At 37.1% G+C, this 16,016-nt stretch overlaps 1 protein-coding gene and 1 long non-coding RNA gene across 9 annotated transcripts in view; both read right to left on the bottom strand.

Moving 5' to 3' along the window:
• Positions 1–1,995: 1,995 nt before the first annotated feature.
• LOC310719303 lies at positions 1,996–3,832 on the bottom strand. Its single transcript, XR_014531439.1, has 2 exons — positions 2,532–3,832; positions 1,996–2,430 (listed from the first exon to the last, which is right to left on the bottom strand). It is a non-coding gene; the product is annotated as an uncharacterized lncRNA (long non-coding RNA).
• Positions 3,833–3,949: 117 nt separating this feature from the next.
• The window catches only part of ccdc136b (coiled-coil domain containing 136b), a 38,076-nt gene continuing 26,009 nt past the window's right edge, over positions 3,950–16,016 (bottom strand). For 4 of the 8 annotated variants that reach the window (XM_083528874.1, XM_083528875.1, XM_083528876.1 and 1 more), the window contains 4 exons: positions 11,315–11,546; positions 11,078–11,212; positions 9,511–9,625; positions 3,950–4,542 (listed from right to left, as the gene is read on the bottom strand). In XM_083528874.1, the coding sequence (XP_083385000.1) occupies positions 9,521–9,625; positions 11,078–11,212; positions 11,315–11,546 (472 nt within the window). In that variant the 3' untranslated portion in view covers positions 3,950–4,542; positions 9,511–9,520. Of the gene's footprint in view, positions 4,543–9,065; positions 9,626–11,077; positions 11,213–11,314; positions 11,547–16,016 lie in introns of those variants that run through there. The other 4 variants (XM_083528877.1, XM_083528878.1, XR_014531426.1 and 1 more) reach the window with 3 other exon arrangements.

Here is a 16,016-nt window from a genome sequence, read left to right as displayed (position 1 = left end):
CCCAAATATCTCTGCTGATGTGAGGAAGATTTGAAGGCTTCATGTTCACAGTATATCCCACTAAAGCTGCATACCTATGGATATTTATTAGAATACGGTACACACAACTACCACATTTTTGATAGAAAAAAGAAGTGTTTACTGTGAAGCATGCATTATAAAATCAGAATATTAGCGGATCGGTACACGTTCAGCTGCGTTAGAGGTCTAAAGACAGGATCCTGGAAGACAGCACTGTATAGCAACTTAGGCACACTGTAGATAAACCATGTACAGAAGAAACACACCTAAACTGATTTCATTTTCTTTTCTTTTTTTCTTCAGCTGCACATCAGCATTGAGGCCATTTCATTTGTAATCAATATTCAGTTATGTAAGAGTTTTTGGTACAATATGAAATGGTTTACTGATCAATTTCTTAAGAAGTTTAGAAAGTTTAGATAAAGAATCCGTTAAATTAATATCACCACCATGAATTCGATTTTCTTCTAATAACAGCATGTCTATGTTTTATATACCACAACAATTCAACGACATTAATTGCCTCGTTATTATGCAGTTTACACTAAATCGAGTTAGATCCTGTTATCGCTTATGTTAAAGCAGCTATAAAGAATCTCTTTTTCAACACTGGGTATGAAATTGTAAACTACATCTTGAACACTGATACTTGAGTCTCCTTTTTAAAATTAAAAACTAAATAAACATATTGTTACTGAAATCTTGACCATATCAACACATGTCTGTTAGTTGCTACTATTAGAGTGAGTCATTTCAATTGATTTACATGCACATGCATGTACAGTAATTATTATTCTATTGACATCTACTGTACTGATGGTTGCTGCAATGTTTATCTCTCACTCTTTTGGATTGACTTTATTTCATTTTTTACATATTTTATATAGTGTTCTAGCTATTCTTTTGTGTTTTGTGTCATGAAAATTTTTGTTGTATTATGTAGCAGCTTGGTCCTGGGATAACGTTGCTTGTTTCACTGTGTACTGTATTTGATATGATTGGAATAACAGTAAAAGCCGTCTTGACTTTTTGTCTGTGACCAGTCAAAACCATTCTGTGTACAGTGCTGTAGTATAAAAGACATTATAACGCTGGCAGCGGTTATCGAATAGATACTATACTGTGATTTGAAACATCAATAACATTATAGCACTTTAAAATACAGCCACTGTATTTCGATTAGCACGAGGTTGATTCGATAGGCAGTTAGTGCTTTGAAGATAAAATTTCCAAGCCAGAGTTTGCGTAAAGTACTGTAAAGTAAAGGCTGTTTCAATCCGGATAGAGATAGTGTACAATACAATGCTCCTTCTGTCCAAAACAAAAAAATAGTGGAAAGATGGTAGCTCAATGTTTAAGACTCTGAGTTACTGAAAAGAAGGCCTGGATTTAAAGCCCCCGCACCACCGAGCTGCCACTGTTGGGCCCTTGAGCAAGGCCCTTAATCCTCTCTGCTTCTTCTCTTAACCCCAGTTTCCTAACAGCGCTGGGGTAGGCAAAAAAATAATATAAATGTGCTGTAAGGTATATAATGTTTATAAGACTCTTACAATTATTGATGATGCAATGCTTTTGGGAAACTCAACCCCATTTACTAACCATGTACTGTAGTGAGTGAGTGAGTGAGTGAGTGAGTGAGTGAGTGAGTGAGTGAGTGAGTGGGGTTGAGAGGGTGGGTGGGTATTTGCCTAACTAATGTGAAGCCCTACAAAGCCCCTAATGGGAACCCTACAAAGGTTTTTAAAAAAAAAATAAAATAAAAATAAAAATAAAAATAAAAAAATATTTATTAAAAAATCTGTTACTTAATGAAGCAGTATACCTAAGTTAAAAAAACATTTGTGCTACGTATCTCTTTTACATCCAAATATATTTATTTTAAATATTTTAAAATGTTATGTTATTTTTATGTTTTGGCTGTGAATAGGTGAATAAAATTCCCGATATCATGTGAACAAATATTAATGGACAAGGTAAAGTTGTAAATCCGGGTTTTATCCTGGGAACACTGTGCTACACAATGGACAAAACAACACTCTTGGCAATGAAGCACATTCCATTTTGCGGTCTGGAAAAAGGCAAAATAACCAAAGTTTTCATAACAGCTGGTTTTCTCGAATTAAGTGAGATTCGATTTGTTTTTCTCATTATTTCAGAACGCAAGTACAAAGCTAAAGAAATGCGGTCAGAATCTAAACAGTAGTGCAAATAATCAGGCAAAACTAACAGTTGATTGTGAGATACCTAATACTGTGCTCATGTCTATGTAGAATCTATATAGGTTCTATATGTAACCTTAGTATACTGTATAAGTGTAGCATGCTGGTGCCTCTGCAGGGTCACACTTCAATCCAGAATTATGCTTCCTGCCTGTGTGGTTTTCCTTCAGGTTCCCAGGTTTCTCCCAACCTTCTAAAACATGCCGTTAGGTAGATTAGCTATGCTAAAAAAATAATAACCACTTAGTATGAATGAGTGTTTGTATAGTGCCCTAGGATGGACTAGAGTACCATTCAGGATGTATTCCCACTTTATTCCCAGTATTCCTGAGTTGGCTTTGGATCCACCTGAACAGAATGAAGCAGCAACAAAAGATATCTACATAAAAAAATATGAAGATATATTACAATTATTAGGTATAATTCACTGAGCCAAGTCTACATGATTTCTGAACAGAAAAACACTATGTATTTACCAAACTCTTGAGGAACCTTTTGAAGCTGCCTATTTGAGAAAAAGCTACTGTTTTAATGCTACACATCTCTTTATAGTGCTATCTCTGTAATAATGCTGCCAAGTATCTGGTTCTGAGACGCTTCATATCCTTCTCGTTCACTTGTTCTGCAGGTTCTTACCTACAAGTATTCAAATTTAATGACATTTCTTTGGTTCTCATGTTGGTACACAACAGGCCCCAGATAAATGAATGTAAAATATCATATGTAGAGCTGTTGTAATCCTTGAAATTTTGTTAGCTCTTTTGGGCAGGAAACAGTGGTGTGATGGCACAAGTATTCAATTAATAAAAAGTTTGTTGTTCGCCAAAAAAAATACACTATAAAGTTCATCATCCAGACTTTTTTCTTCTCCTTTTAAAATGCACATGAATGGCAAATAGAGCTAAAATAACCATGTTTTTGTATTCACTACATTTCAGATTTTTACAAAAATAACCTTCTATTTTATACTTTAGTCTTGTTTAAATTCATCACATCATACTGATTACACACACACATCTCTATTTATATACAGGTCCCTCGATATATTGCAGATCGAACATAGTGCATCGGCAATATCGCGGGTTCTCGTACGGAAAATAACTATCTGAATATTGCGGATACAACTTGTTGTTTAGTGAAACGTTACTGTATTACTGTAGTGAATTTATACGGTATCTGTACTGTAGAGTAAAATGACCTCAAAACTTGCACCATCAACAGCTTCTCTTAACGAAACTAAGCGGCAGAGGAGGAAGACAACGACTCCAAGAAAAGATTGAACTTCTGGAAATGCTTTGTAGTGGCAAGAGTTTTGCTGCTGTTGGCCGCCATTTCGGGGTGAATGAGAGCACAGTACCGTCAAGTTATCGCAGATTTTCAAATATAGCGGGGTTTTCTGGAACGTAAATATATCCAACATAAAATATTTATGACCATTAGTTTTAGAATAGTGTATCATACAGTGTACTGTCAGTGTTAAAATTTTATAGTGATTTCAATTGTTCAATTGTTATCTCCTGCTACGGTCTGAATGATTTTGCTTTCATAACGAACAACCTTTTGAGCTGTAAGTTTAGAGAAGAAAATATATATATATATATATATATATATATATATATATATATATATATATATATATATATATATATATATATATATATATATATATATATATACTTCAAGCCTTATAAACTTGAGCGATCCCACAGTTAGGTATAGAACATTTACATTTAACATCGGTGCTGGTTAAACTGTCTAATGCATGCTTTAGAAGAAAAACTTGCTCTAGTGTTAAAACTAGCTAAACATAAAAATATCTCAAAAATAAAACATCAAGCTAATATTCGAAAGGATTGGAAGAATTTGAGTATCATATATCACATGCTGTCACAGCACATCTTAAAAGCAGCACGGCTTAAGCCAGAGACTGTGTTCAAAGCGAGAGATACGAGAGCAGAAAGGGTTTGAAGGTGAAAGCAGACACAAACAGAAGCAAGAAATTGAAGCAGCACATGTGATTGTGATGCGTTTTTTCCTCCACTGGGACTGTACAGTCTGTTTCAGATGAAGTCCAGAAAAAGGCATGATTATGGAAGTTTATCTGTGTGTGTTTGGGTGGGTGCGCATCCATGAATATGTACCACAGAGAGGGTAAGCAGGCAAGTGGATATGGGACATTGACCTGCTGGAGGTCACTTCCTGGCCAGACTCAAGCAAACGCTCGGGTCAAACTCGGTACGAGCAAAACGGCTGCCGCTGCCACAGCAACAAGCATAACAAGGTTCCAGTCTCCCTCTCGTTCCTAGGATCAAAAGAAAGAAGAGATTCATTTAGAGGTGTAATGTCACATGATTATTTCTCAATTTGTTTGCGGTTAAAGATGCATCTATTATTTTATTTATATGTAAAAACAGATCAGATTTTGTTTATGTAAAAAAATCTATTTAGAAAGAAAAGCCTCTGTCACAGACTATTAGATTTAACCTCTATTTTCTTTGCATGCATTTAATTTGTATGCATGCAAAGTATGGTTTGGAGGACATTGGATCAATTTCGGTTCTGTGGTGTTTAGATAGTTAGGGGTTCTAAGCGAAAAGGGTCTGTGTATCATTTTTAGTCATTCTTTTCAACATTGTCCATGTTGAAGTTGTTAGAGTTGTTGTTCCTGAAATCAAAATTTGTGGCTCTGTTGTGTAAAGTTTAAAGCGAAAAATGTGTAGCGAGTAGCATCTGGGTGGAACGGATTGTACAACCTCCCTAAGCTGTCCAACAGAGTGACACCCAGGCATTCATGGGAGTCTGGGAGCTCATATAATGTATGTGGAAGAGGGCAGATGGCACTTTTCTCAGTGTGGTACAGTGCATCTGAAAAGTGTTCACATCGCTTTACTTTCTTTCACATTTTGTTATGGTGCAGCCTCATTCCAAAATATATTACTTTCATTATTTCCGCAAAATTCTACAAACAATAGCCTATAATGACAACGTGAAAGAAGTGTGTTTGAATTATTAGCAAATGTATTCAAAATAAAATAAAATAAAAAACTTTCTTTTGGCTGCTTCCATTAGGGGTTTCCACAGCGGATCATCCGCATGTTTGATTTGGCACATTTTTTTTTTTTACGCTGGATACCCTTCCTAACGCAACCCTCCACATTTATCCGGACATGGGACCGGCACTAAGGCTTGTGCAACCCTAATGGCTGAGGTTTGGTTCCCTGACCGGGGATCGAACCCGGGCTGCAGCGGTGAAAATAAACGTTAAAAAAATTACATGTACATAAGTATTCACGGCCTTTGGTCAATACTTTGATGAAGCTCCTTTGGCACCAATGACAGCCTCAAGTCTTGAGTATGATGCCACAAGCTTCCACACCTATTTTTGGGCAGTTTCTCCCATTCTTTTGTGCAGAACTTCTCAAGCTCTATCAGGTTGAATGGGGAGGTTCTGTGCACAGCCAATTTATTTTTCTCCTGAAATGTTCAACTGGGTTCAAGTCTGGGCTCTGGCTGAGCCACTCAAGGACATTCACAGAGTCGTCCCATAGCCAGTCCTTTGTTACCTTGGCTGTGTGTTTAGGATCGTTGTCCTGTTGGAAGATGAACCATCATTCCAGTCTAAGATCCAGAGTGCTCTGCAGCAGGTTTTCATCAAGGACGTCTCTGTACATTGCTGCATTCATCTCTTCCTCGAGCCTGATTAGTCTCCCAGGTCCTGCCACTGAAAAGCATCCCCACACCATGATGCTGCCACCACCATGCTTCACTGTAGGGATGGTATTGGCCAGGTGATGAGCAGTGCCTGGTTTCCTTCAGACATGATGCTTGCCATTTAGGCCAGAGTTTCACCTTTGTTTCTCATGGTTTGAGAGTCTATAAATGGCTTCCATCTGGCCACTTTACCATACAGGCCTGATTGCTGGAGTGCTGCAGAGATGGTTCTCTTCTGGAAGGTTCTCCTCTCTCCACAGAGAAATGCTGGAGCTCTTTCAGAGTGACCATCACGTTCTTACTCACATCCCTGAATAAGGCCCTTTTCGCTCAGTTTGGCCGGGCAGCCTGCTCTAGGAAGGTTCCAATCTTTTTCCATTTATGGACAATGGAGTCCACTGTGCTTATTGGGACCTTTAATACTGCAGAAATGTTTCTGTACCCTTTCTCAGATCTGTGCCTTGATACAATACTCAGGGGTCTACAGACAATTCCTTGGACTTCTATAGACAGGTGTGTGCCTTTACAAATCTGAACTTAAATGTGAGTGTCATGGCAAAGGCTTTAAAAACTTATGCACGTGATTTTATTCATTTTTTATTTTATATTTTTTTTATTGTCACTCTCAGGCCCTTGAGCAAGGTCCTTAACCTTCTGTGCTTCAGGGGCGCTGTATCTTGGCCTAACTCTGTCCTCTAAGCCCAGCTTCCTAACAAACGGGGATATGTGAAGAAATAATTTTACACAGCTACTTATTATTACTATATTATGTGGTTGTTAGTGGTTATATGATAATATGAGCTGGCTAGAAAGAGCTGGTGAATTTTGGACTTCATATTAAGGCATTGTTTTATGTTCTAATCAGAACTCTAAGATCTACCACTCTGTAAGTTTTTTTCATCTTGGGGAAGCTTGAACACTTTTGTGTTAACTTCTCTGATTGATATTTTCCATTAAGCATGATAAAACCATTATTCATCCAAAGAACCCAGTATAACGAGTATACACGGTCTCTGGTTCAATCTGGGGATTAGGTTACTGTTTGTGTAAATTGTCTACATGGGTTTCCTCCAGGTTGTCTGGCTTTCGTCAGCCACGTCACAAAAATGCATGTAGGCAGATTAGCAATGCTAAATTGCCCCTTGGTGTAAATGTGTGCGTGTGAGTAGTCTCCAGTCCAGGGTGTATTCCCACCTCAGAGTCACAAGAAAGTTTAAGATGTAATGGGATCTTCCAAAACCTTCATGGATTATTTCGAACTTGTGCTTGATTACAAGAGGACCAATTGTGGTTAAAAAACATTACTGCATACTATTTAGCAAATTCTTAATGTGAAATGCTTTTTTATGTAATTGTTAAAAGGTCATGTTCTAAATATAGCAATCCACATTCAACATAATAACTCATGGGCTCAATATTTGCACAATAATTGGCCACAATATAATAATATGATTATATACTTAAATTTGTGGTTGCTAAATATTAACTTCTTGCCATATTTTCATAAAAATAATAATAATAATCTCCAGCTCACCTCATAACCACTAAAGTTTTAAATAGATACATTTCCTGTACATTCACATTGAAGCTCAGCATTTCAAACCCTTTCAAAAATGACGACTCTTCAAAATGTGTGGACATAAAAGAGCTAAATATATTCTCCCCTGTGTCACCTGCAGGGATATAGACAGCTGAGAGCAATGACCTAGAAATGACTGTAAACAAACAGTGTTTTTTTTTCTCTATATATATGTGAGTCATGCCCTTAGGTTGGCCCGGACTGCTCAGTAATGTTGAAATAATTGTTGTATAACATTTTTGACAATACCCCTAATCTCTACGGGTCTCAGGGTGAACACGACACATGCGCCATTAATTCTCTTCTCACCCAGGGTGACAACTGCACTGCAAGAGATCTACACCTATAATACTTGCATAAATCTTTATTCTTGAAAGTTTCAGGCCCAGAGTTCGAGCTGTACCGCATTCATCACAATCAGCGTTCACCACTGGTTCAGGCTCAGGTCATCGCTTGAAAAGTTTTCACGGTGGTTTATATCTTCAGTCCAGGTTTTAGACACAGTATGGAGCCAGATTGGCCAGAGGCAAGACATTTCTGTCCGCTGCGATTTTATCACACCAAAGCCAGCTCAACGGGGGATCAAGAAAAAAAGCAGCAGGATAGCTTCCATTTCCATATTGAATATATAAGTGGCTAACAGTCCTAAAACATAAACAGAATACATATAAGTGGTTATTGCTGGAAATTCTTTAGGGTTTGATCTTTTAGTTTTTCTATTATCCAACTTTGATTTAACTCTGCTATTGTCTGCTAACATCTTTCAATTCTGAGGGTGAAGGCCTTTTATTTAATGCTCTAAGACCACAACTTTTTGGGTCTTGAAAAAAAGCATTCGTAGGAGTCTTTGGCCTTTCTAGTCATTAGATGGGGCATGATCTAGGAGAGCTGGCTGGTGGGTGGGAATGGATAGATGACCAAATTGGAAAGAACATCCAGAAGAAGAAAATAGAGGAACATCTCCAAAAAAAAAAAGGAAAAAAAGAAAGAAAGGAAAAGGTTACTATAGAAATCTGGACCCCATAACCAATAAATTGTTTCTTCTCACTAAAAAAAACTAAGGTCCTCTAAATGTTCTTTTTGTTTTTTGACTTTTAACTTCACACACTAATACAACTGTTTATGAGCTTGGAGGAAACCTGAAGACAGTTCATTATGTAATACACTGCCTTCTTAATTAACACAAACATCTTACAAACTTTTTCATTTGCTGTTGCAGAAGTAACCTTTGGAAATCTAACATCTACAGTGCATTCAGAAAGTATTCAGACTTCTTTCCCTTTTAAATTTTGTTGATTGTCTGATACTACAATCGTGAAAGCAGAATTCTAGAAATGTCTGTAAATTCTATACAATAAAAAATCCTGAAATATTATATGTACATAATTATTCAGACCCTTCGCAACAACACTTGAAAATGAGCTCAGGTGCCTCCCAACTTCTATCATCATTGCTGAGATGTTTCTACACCTTGAGGCACACACTACAATCTAGGTGGGCAAAGCTTGTTGTGTCATACCCAAAAAGACTTTAGGCACACTCATTTAATTAATTTGCCAAACAGGTTATATGTTTATTAAACTGGCTCCTTACCCAACAGGAGGAGTGTTTCTTTGGAAGAAAGTCAAAACAAGATTAAAAGGTACATTACATTTCAATGGTTTTTTTGTAGGTGAAATGTGTTTATGGCTTCGTAAATATGAGGTGTAAAGTATGAAATAAAACAATTTAATACTTATGATTATTTTTGACTGTTACCCAAAATGCCAAGACGTTTTTCCCAGACAGCTCATCATTGTTGTGAAACAATGTGCACATCCAGAATAATCCAACAACACAGTGCAGCATTCAACATTTACGCTGCAATCAATCTGAATGTCCATTCATTATTAACTAAACATCATTCATTTCCTGAGTTCGGATGTCCAGAAGTCAAATTGCGATTGAGATCATAGAGAAAGAAAAGGCAAAGTGCCGTACCTTTCCCTCTTTAGGACATGAGCTCCGTCCAGCAGCACCATATCAGCGCCATTATTACAACCATTCCTATGAAGGGTATGGAGAGAACAGGGGACTCAGATGGAGGACAGGAGTTCTGAGAGGGGGAAAACACAAAGACCGCAGGGACAGATGAGGGGAGGAAGGAAGAAGGGATGGATGAGGTGGTGAGAGAGAAACAAAATGAGATGAGAGATGGCATGCAAGATACAAAACATGAAGAAAAAAAATCCATCATGAACATCAGGTTTACAACACATACAAAATATATATAATGTGTGCGGAGAAAGAGGGAATGAGGTGATGGACAAATAGAGAGATTGACAGAGAAAGAGAGAGTGACAGACAGACAGACAGACAGACAGACAGACAGACAGACAGACAGACAGACAGACAGACAGACAGACAGACAGATAGATAGATAGATAGATAGATAGATAGATAGATAGATAGGTTTATAAGGTAACATTAAATTAATTTAAGATTTGATATTAGAGTGTGTGTGTGTGTGTGTGTGTGTGTGTGTGTGTGTGTGTGTGTGTGTGTGTGTGTGTGTGTGTGTGTGTGTGTGGTGAGTGCAGGGTGTGGGGGTCACACAATGATTAAAAAGCAACAAAAGGAAGCGATGGCAGACCACAGGAAAGGAAGAACAGAAAAAAAACACTGCTATTAGAACATGCCAGTGATGGTTAATTCACAAGACGAAAACCTCACACTCATTCCAGCAATCGTCTAAAGTCAAAGGCCATCTAAAGGTCTTTGTGCACACTGTATCATTAGTACATGCTAGCAGAGAAACTCTGAGAGCATCACAGTGTAAGCAGGTTAGAAATGATCACACTAGCACAATGTAAGGCGAGCGAGTGATGTGAGACAGAGTACTCAGACTGGACAGACAAAATGTCTTTCATGGGATTAGATACTGAATTTGAAAATCAGAAATCCGATCATTGTTAAGGAATCCAATGAGTGGCCATTATTTTAGTGCACATTGGTACACAAGCATTAGTATGGTATATTTCGTTATAAGGGGGGATATCGGTATATTAGACAAAGCCCAGGTACAACATGTGCAAGAAGAAATCTCTGGGCTTCCACTTGGGTATTTGAGAGCAAAAGTTAATACACCCTAATGACAACGTAAACAACAAGGAAATTTAGTTTCAAAGTCAAACAGGTCAGGTTGAAACTTCTTAAAATTGAAGATATCCTTAGACTATTAAAACACACACAAGGGGACAAGCTGAGACAGGACACATAAAGCTCACGATCAATGTGTGTGAAAAGGTGGCCAGCTGATCGAGCTGAGACACACGCACTTTCAACGATGAAGTGGTTCAAACAGACGTTTTGAGAGAGAGCCTTCACAGATGACTGTTATCACGAGCGTACAAACAAGACGCATGTCAGCATTGAATATTGCCCTGAGGAATGTTTCTTATTCAGCGGTATCACTTGTCAATTTTATCCTAAGCAAGAAAACCTATGTTGACTACATCTAATCTAAGGGATGAACCATATTATGATTAGGCATTCATCAAGCACTTACCTGTGCCTTCCTTCCTGCCAGCCTATTAAGCTCTGCCCTACAGCGATGTAGCTCCGCCTCCAGTTCGGCCCTTTCCTTTTGACTGCTCTCGTAAAGTCCTTGCAGCTCAAGAAGTTCTCCTTTCAACCCCTCACACTGAGAAAAGAAGACAAAAGGAGGTTTAAACTGCCATAACCTTGAGATTTCTTCTCTTTTTTTTTTTTTTGCATACAATTGTATTTCAGGGCTGTGTCATACCTCCCTCTGGACCTGGGATGCTCTTTCCTCAGCCTGTTTTAGCTGGTCTTGGAGAGTAAACACCTCATATAGATCCTCAATTTTCTCCTCAGGATTTACAGCTTTGTTCTCGCTCGAGTTCTTCTGGAGACACGGCTCCACCCGATCCATCTGTTCCGTCTGTAATATGCTCATGTAGATTTCAGACTTCACTGCCTGCTCCTCATCCACCTTCAGACTGTCCTGCTCTTTTCTAAGGGTAGAGAATAGGAGGCAGTGGAGCACTTTTTAAATGTAATGTAGTAAAGTCAAGTCAAGTCAAGTTTATTTCTATAGCGCTTTTCACAACAGACATTGTCTCAAAGCAGCTTTACAGAACAGTTAAGGTGAACAATGTGTATTTATCCCTGATAAACAAGCCATGGTGAAAGTAATGGAGAGTGTGTTAGAGAATTAAAGAAAAAGTGCAGGCAGGTTGGAGTGGGTGGAGAAGAGTAGCATGACTGAGTGAAGGAATGTAGTGGGTAATAAAACCTCAACCATGAAAATTAGATCAGAAATTAAATTCCTAAAAGTAGTTGTTTAGCCTCCACATCATGTAGTCACTTGTGCACATCATTAAAGCATTTTCACTGCTTTGTACAAATTGCAAATGCTTTGGTACACTTGATTCATTGAATGTGTACAATGGTCTGCTGTTTCCTACATTATCAATAGTTCATGTCATGTTGATGAAAATATATTATACTGGTCACCTAAATAGTCTCAACCCTCAAAACATCTAAGCATTAAGTTGCTATTGCATGTCATTATTTGCAAAATTGTTAAACCAGTTGTCTTTCAAGAAATAAAAATTCTCTTCTTCACATTTCTATTAAACTTTATTGTAAATGTGTCTTAAATTAATTCATTGTGCAAATGAAATTCACGAATGATGTATGGCATCAAATCAATCAATCATCAGCTAGTGCTCGAAAATAGGTCAAAGGTGAATCTCCTGAACCTTCAATTTGTGAGCATTTATAGACAGAGCAAAACAGAGAATTATAATTTCTGAAAATCGCTTACAGTTTTCCTCAGTTGCTTAGAAGCGTTTCTCGAATCACCCCTTAATATTTGCAAAGCAGTAAGTGCATTTCTCAAAACAATTTGTACAAACAGCACAGTACATTGGATTTCTTGCAAAAGCCAGTACTTTTCCCAAAATCCTTAGTTTATCTCTCAAAAGTAAGTATTTGTGTCAATAAACATATCATTCCCATCAGAATGAAAAGTCACTTTGTCATTGTTCACAAACAAAATCATCAAAATGTTTAGTCATGTTGTCAGTATGATGGTGCACAGTTTCAGGATTTTTTTTTTTTCATATAAACTATGGTTTGGATCACAGTGACTGAAAATGCACAAAATTTTACTTCCTTCTGTTTGGCATCTATGAATATCAGCAGCACAAATTTATTTATTTCATTGCATATTTAATTTATATTGATTGCAAGGGACCGGACAGGATTCACCTGTTTACTGTACTGTATTAGGGTTTGTTTGTTTCTTAGTTATTCATTAGTTTTCAGAATTTATAATTCTGTGTTTTGCTCTGTCTGTATACACTCTCCAGTTGAAAGTTCACAAAATTCACCTTTGACCTGTTTTAGAAAACTAGTTGATAATTGGTTGATCTGATGCTGTTCACTCTCCTTCATTAGTGACATTCAAGATTCATTTGCACAATTCATCAATTCATCACATTTACCAAAAAAAGTTTAATAGAAATTTAAAATGACAGATGATGACAACTGGTTTAACCATTTTGCATTCAATGACTTATGCAATGAACTGATGCTGAGATGTTTTGGGGGTTGAGACTCTACAGGGGTAACCATTATAAAATATTTTGATCAACATCAAATAAACAACTGATAATGTAGGAAAAAGTAGACACTTGTACACAATCGATTATTGATATATTATATACATATAATAAATGTACAAAAGCATCCGCAATTTGATCAAAGCAACAACAAATGTTCTTATGATGAGCACAAATGACTAAATGATGTGGAGGTTGAAAAAGTAGTTTTCAGAATTTAATTTCTGATCTGAGAAACGCTTCAAAGCAACTGGGAAAAACTGTAACAACCAGGAAATGATGGAACTCTAGTACAGTTGAGTAAAAGTGTAAATCCTATCTGGTCTTTTGTAATCAACATCCCACATACAGTAATATGTTTATTTGTGCTGTTGAAATTAATAGATGTCATACAGAAGAAATCTAGACTTGTGCATTTTCAATCATTGTAATCCAAACCGTAGTTTACATCAGGAAATACTGAAACTGTGCACATCATACTGACAACATGACTAAACATTTTAACATGTAATTGATTACCTTAATTTTCCCAAAAGTGCAGGCTTTTGCAAGAAATCCATTGTGTGGTGCTGCTTGAAAATGTTATTGTTACTTTTTTTTTCTTGGGCATTCTTTTAATATTTAAGTGTCTTTTGCTCTCTGTAGTGTGTTAGTACAATCAGGTACTGATGTAGGGTGAAAAAAAAAGCCTGGGGTGCAATCAGTGTTCCAGCTCATTATGAAGATGTTCAACAGGGTTGAGGTCTATAGCAGGACACTCAAGATGTTCCACTCCAACCGATGTAAAGCATGTTTTCATGGAGCTGGCTTAGTGAACAGGGGCATTGTCTAGCTGGAACATGTCTCCAGTGAAGGGGAAATTTAATGCCTCCAAGTATTTTTACAGTATTTTACATCTTTAGTTCCTTAGAGTACTTTTTCCAAATAGATCAAATAGAAAAAGTGATGTAGGAATATATGAATGATGTTCATATATTAGAACAATAAAAAAGAAACAGGATCAAATTCGGTTTCCAATAGTCCACGATGCCTGAACACTTTTTTCTCAGTATGTAGTGCAGCTGGGTGGTCAGTCCTGCTTAAGGATAACAGAATGGTAATTCAGTCACATGACCTAAGCCTCAAAGCCGCCATCCTAAACATTCCTGAACTCCTGCACTCCGAATAGTGTTACTGCAGGAACAGAGCAATAAATCAGCCAGAGATCTCAGGGATATGTCTGCTACACATCTCACTGAGGCTTCAACCAGGGGTGAAAAAAAAACCCAACATACTCTTATTACAATATTACAGTATGTGGTTCATTGTAATGGTACTATATTGGGAAATTTGAACCATAATATATTTACATTCATTTTTTTCACTGTTAAAAGAATAATACCACAAATTCGAGACCCTCTCCAAATAAAGTGGTTTCCTCTCAATGGTCTACACTTTATGCACTAAATGCTAATTCTGCAGCAACATCTGAGACAGTGTGGGCAGCAAAACGATTCAGTTATCTTTAGTTTTAAATGCTTCAAATAAAACAGTGCAATAATAATTTTTAAATTGAAGCCAAAACCTGTGGATATATCAGCATTTTACTGCTTGACATCCAGCCTGCAGAGATACAAATGGGTAAGCCAGAGGGTTAGCTTGCCAAATGAGCTAGAATAGTTGCCATTTTACATAACAAAACACACTTTCATCGCCAGTTTAATGTTTAATATTAAACAAAAATGTAATGCTGAGGATAATGTGTAAAGGGGCGTCTTTGCTCGAACACTAACTATGTAGCTATGAAGCATGTATTAATAACACAAGCTACAAAAAGACACACATTTTTCACTAGTTTTTTATATACTGTAGATATAAGTCGGCTTTTACTTCAGCATAGCTCAATCGCTTAGTTGGATAATTTTTTACCAGACAACTTTCACTCAAATTACTCTTACATCTGTCAACTGACATATTACTTCAATAGAAGTACTTTTCCACTATCCTGTCTTTTGTACCCTTTCCACTACTGTCTAGAACTGAGCAAATCCATCAAACACCATAGTTATGGAGCACTGAAAGTCTAGGAAGCGAAGAATAGTGTGTTCATCGTGGTTAGTTTGATGAGACGAATGCTAATGGAAGGCACAATAGAATGATGAAAGACAACAAAGCTTCTGTTTCTGTAGCTGTCAGCAAATATTAGTTGACCTTCAAATAACATCAGTGTTCTTTCGTTCTGCTATTGTATACTTCGTCCTGTTGAACAAAGATGAATTGCAACCAAAGAAAGATTCTGAGGAAAAAATGTCACTGGAAATATTTCTTTTTTAAAGTTGTTTTAGAGAGCGATGAAAAGGAAAGTCAAAGCAATCGTTTCAGAGTGATTGTAGACAGCTCCTAAATTCTCTCGTCTCTCCCCATAAGCATTACATCTAACATGAGGAACGCTGTTTAGTGTTCCATGTCTTTATACTAAGAGCTTTGACAGAGCTGCATGAAGGAATTTGACTCCTTGTTGTCCCCACACAGTGTGTTTAATCGTAACTTGTATTTGTTTTTTCTTTCTGTAACATAGGGCATTTCCGGGCAAAACCAGCACAGCTAGTAGCAAAAATGTCTTTGTCTGCAGAGGAATATGGAAAGGAAAGCAGATGACCCATTTATTTTGTCATCTAGCCAACTAATATGAACTAACATTGTATTTTTGCTGAGAGAATTTTAAATCACCTTCATGTATATGTCCAGAACACTAAAACTAGCTAGCTCATTAATAACAAAAATATTATCATCATATAATCATTAACAATCATGATCTATAAAGCTGGCAGGCTACCAAACAACCTGCTCACGTTACATAAATGTAACAATTCTTTA

This window comes from Silurus aristotelis (assembly GCF_946808225.1).
Source record: "Silurus aristotelis genome assembly, chromosome: 24".
In the NCBI taxonomy this organism is placed as follows: Eukaryota; Metazoa; Chordata; class Actinopteri; order Siluriformes; family Siluridae; genus Silurus; species Silurus aristotelis.
This window is presented reverse-complemented; position numbering and strand designations above follow the sequence as displayed.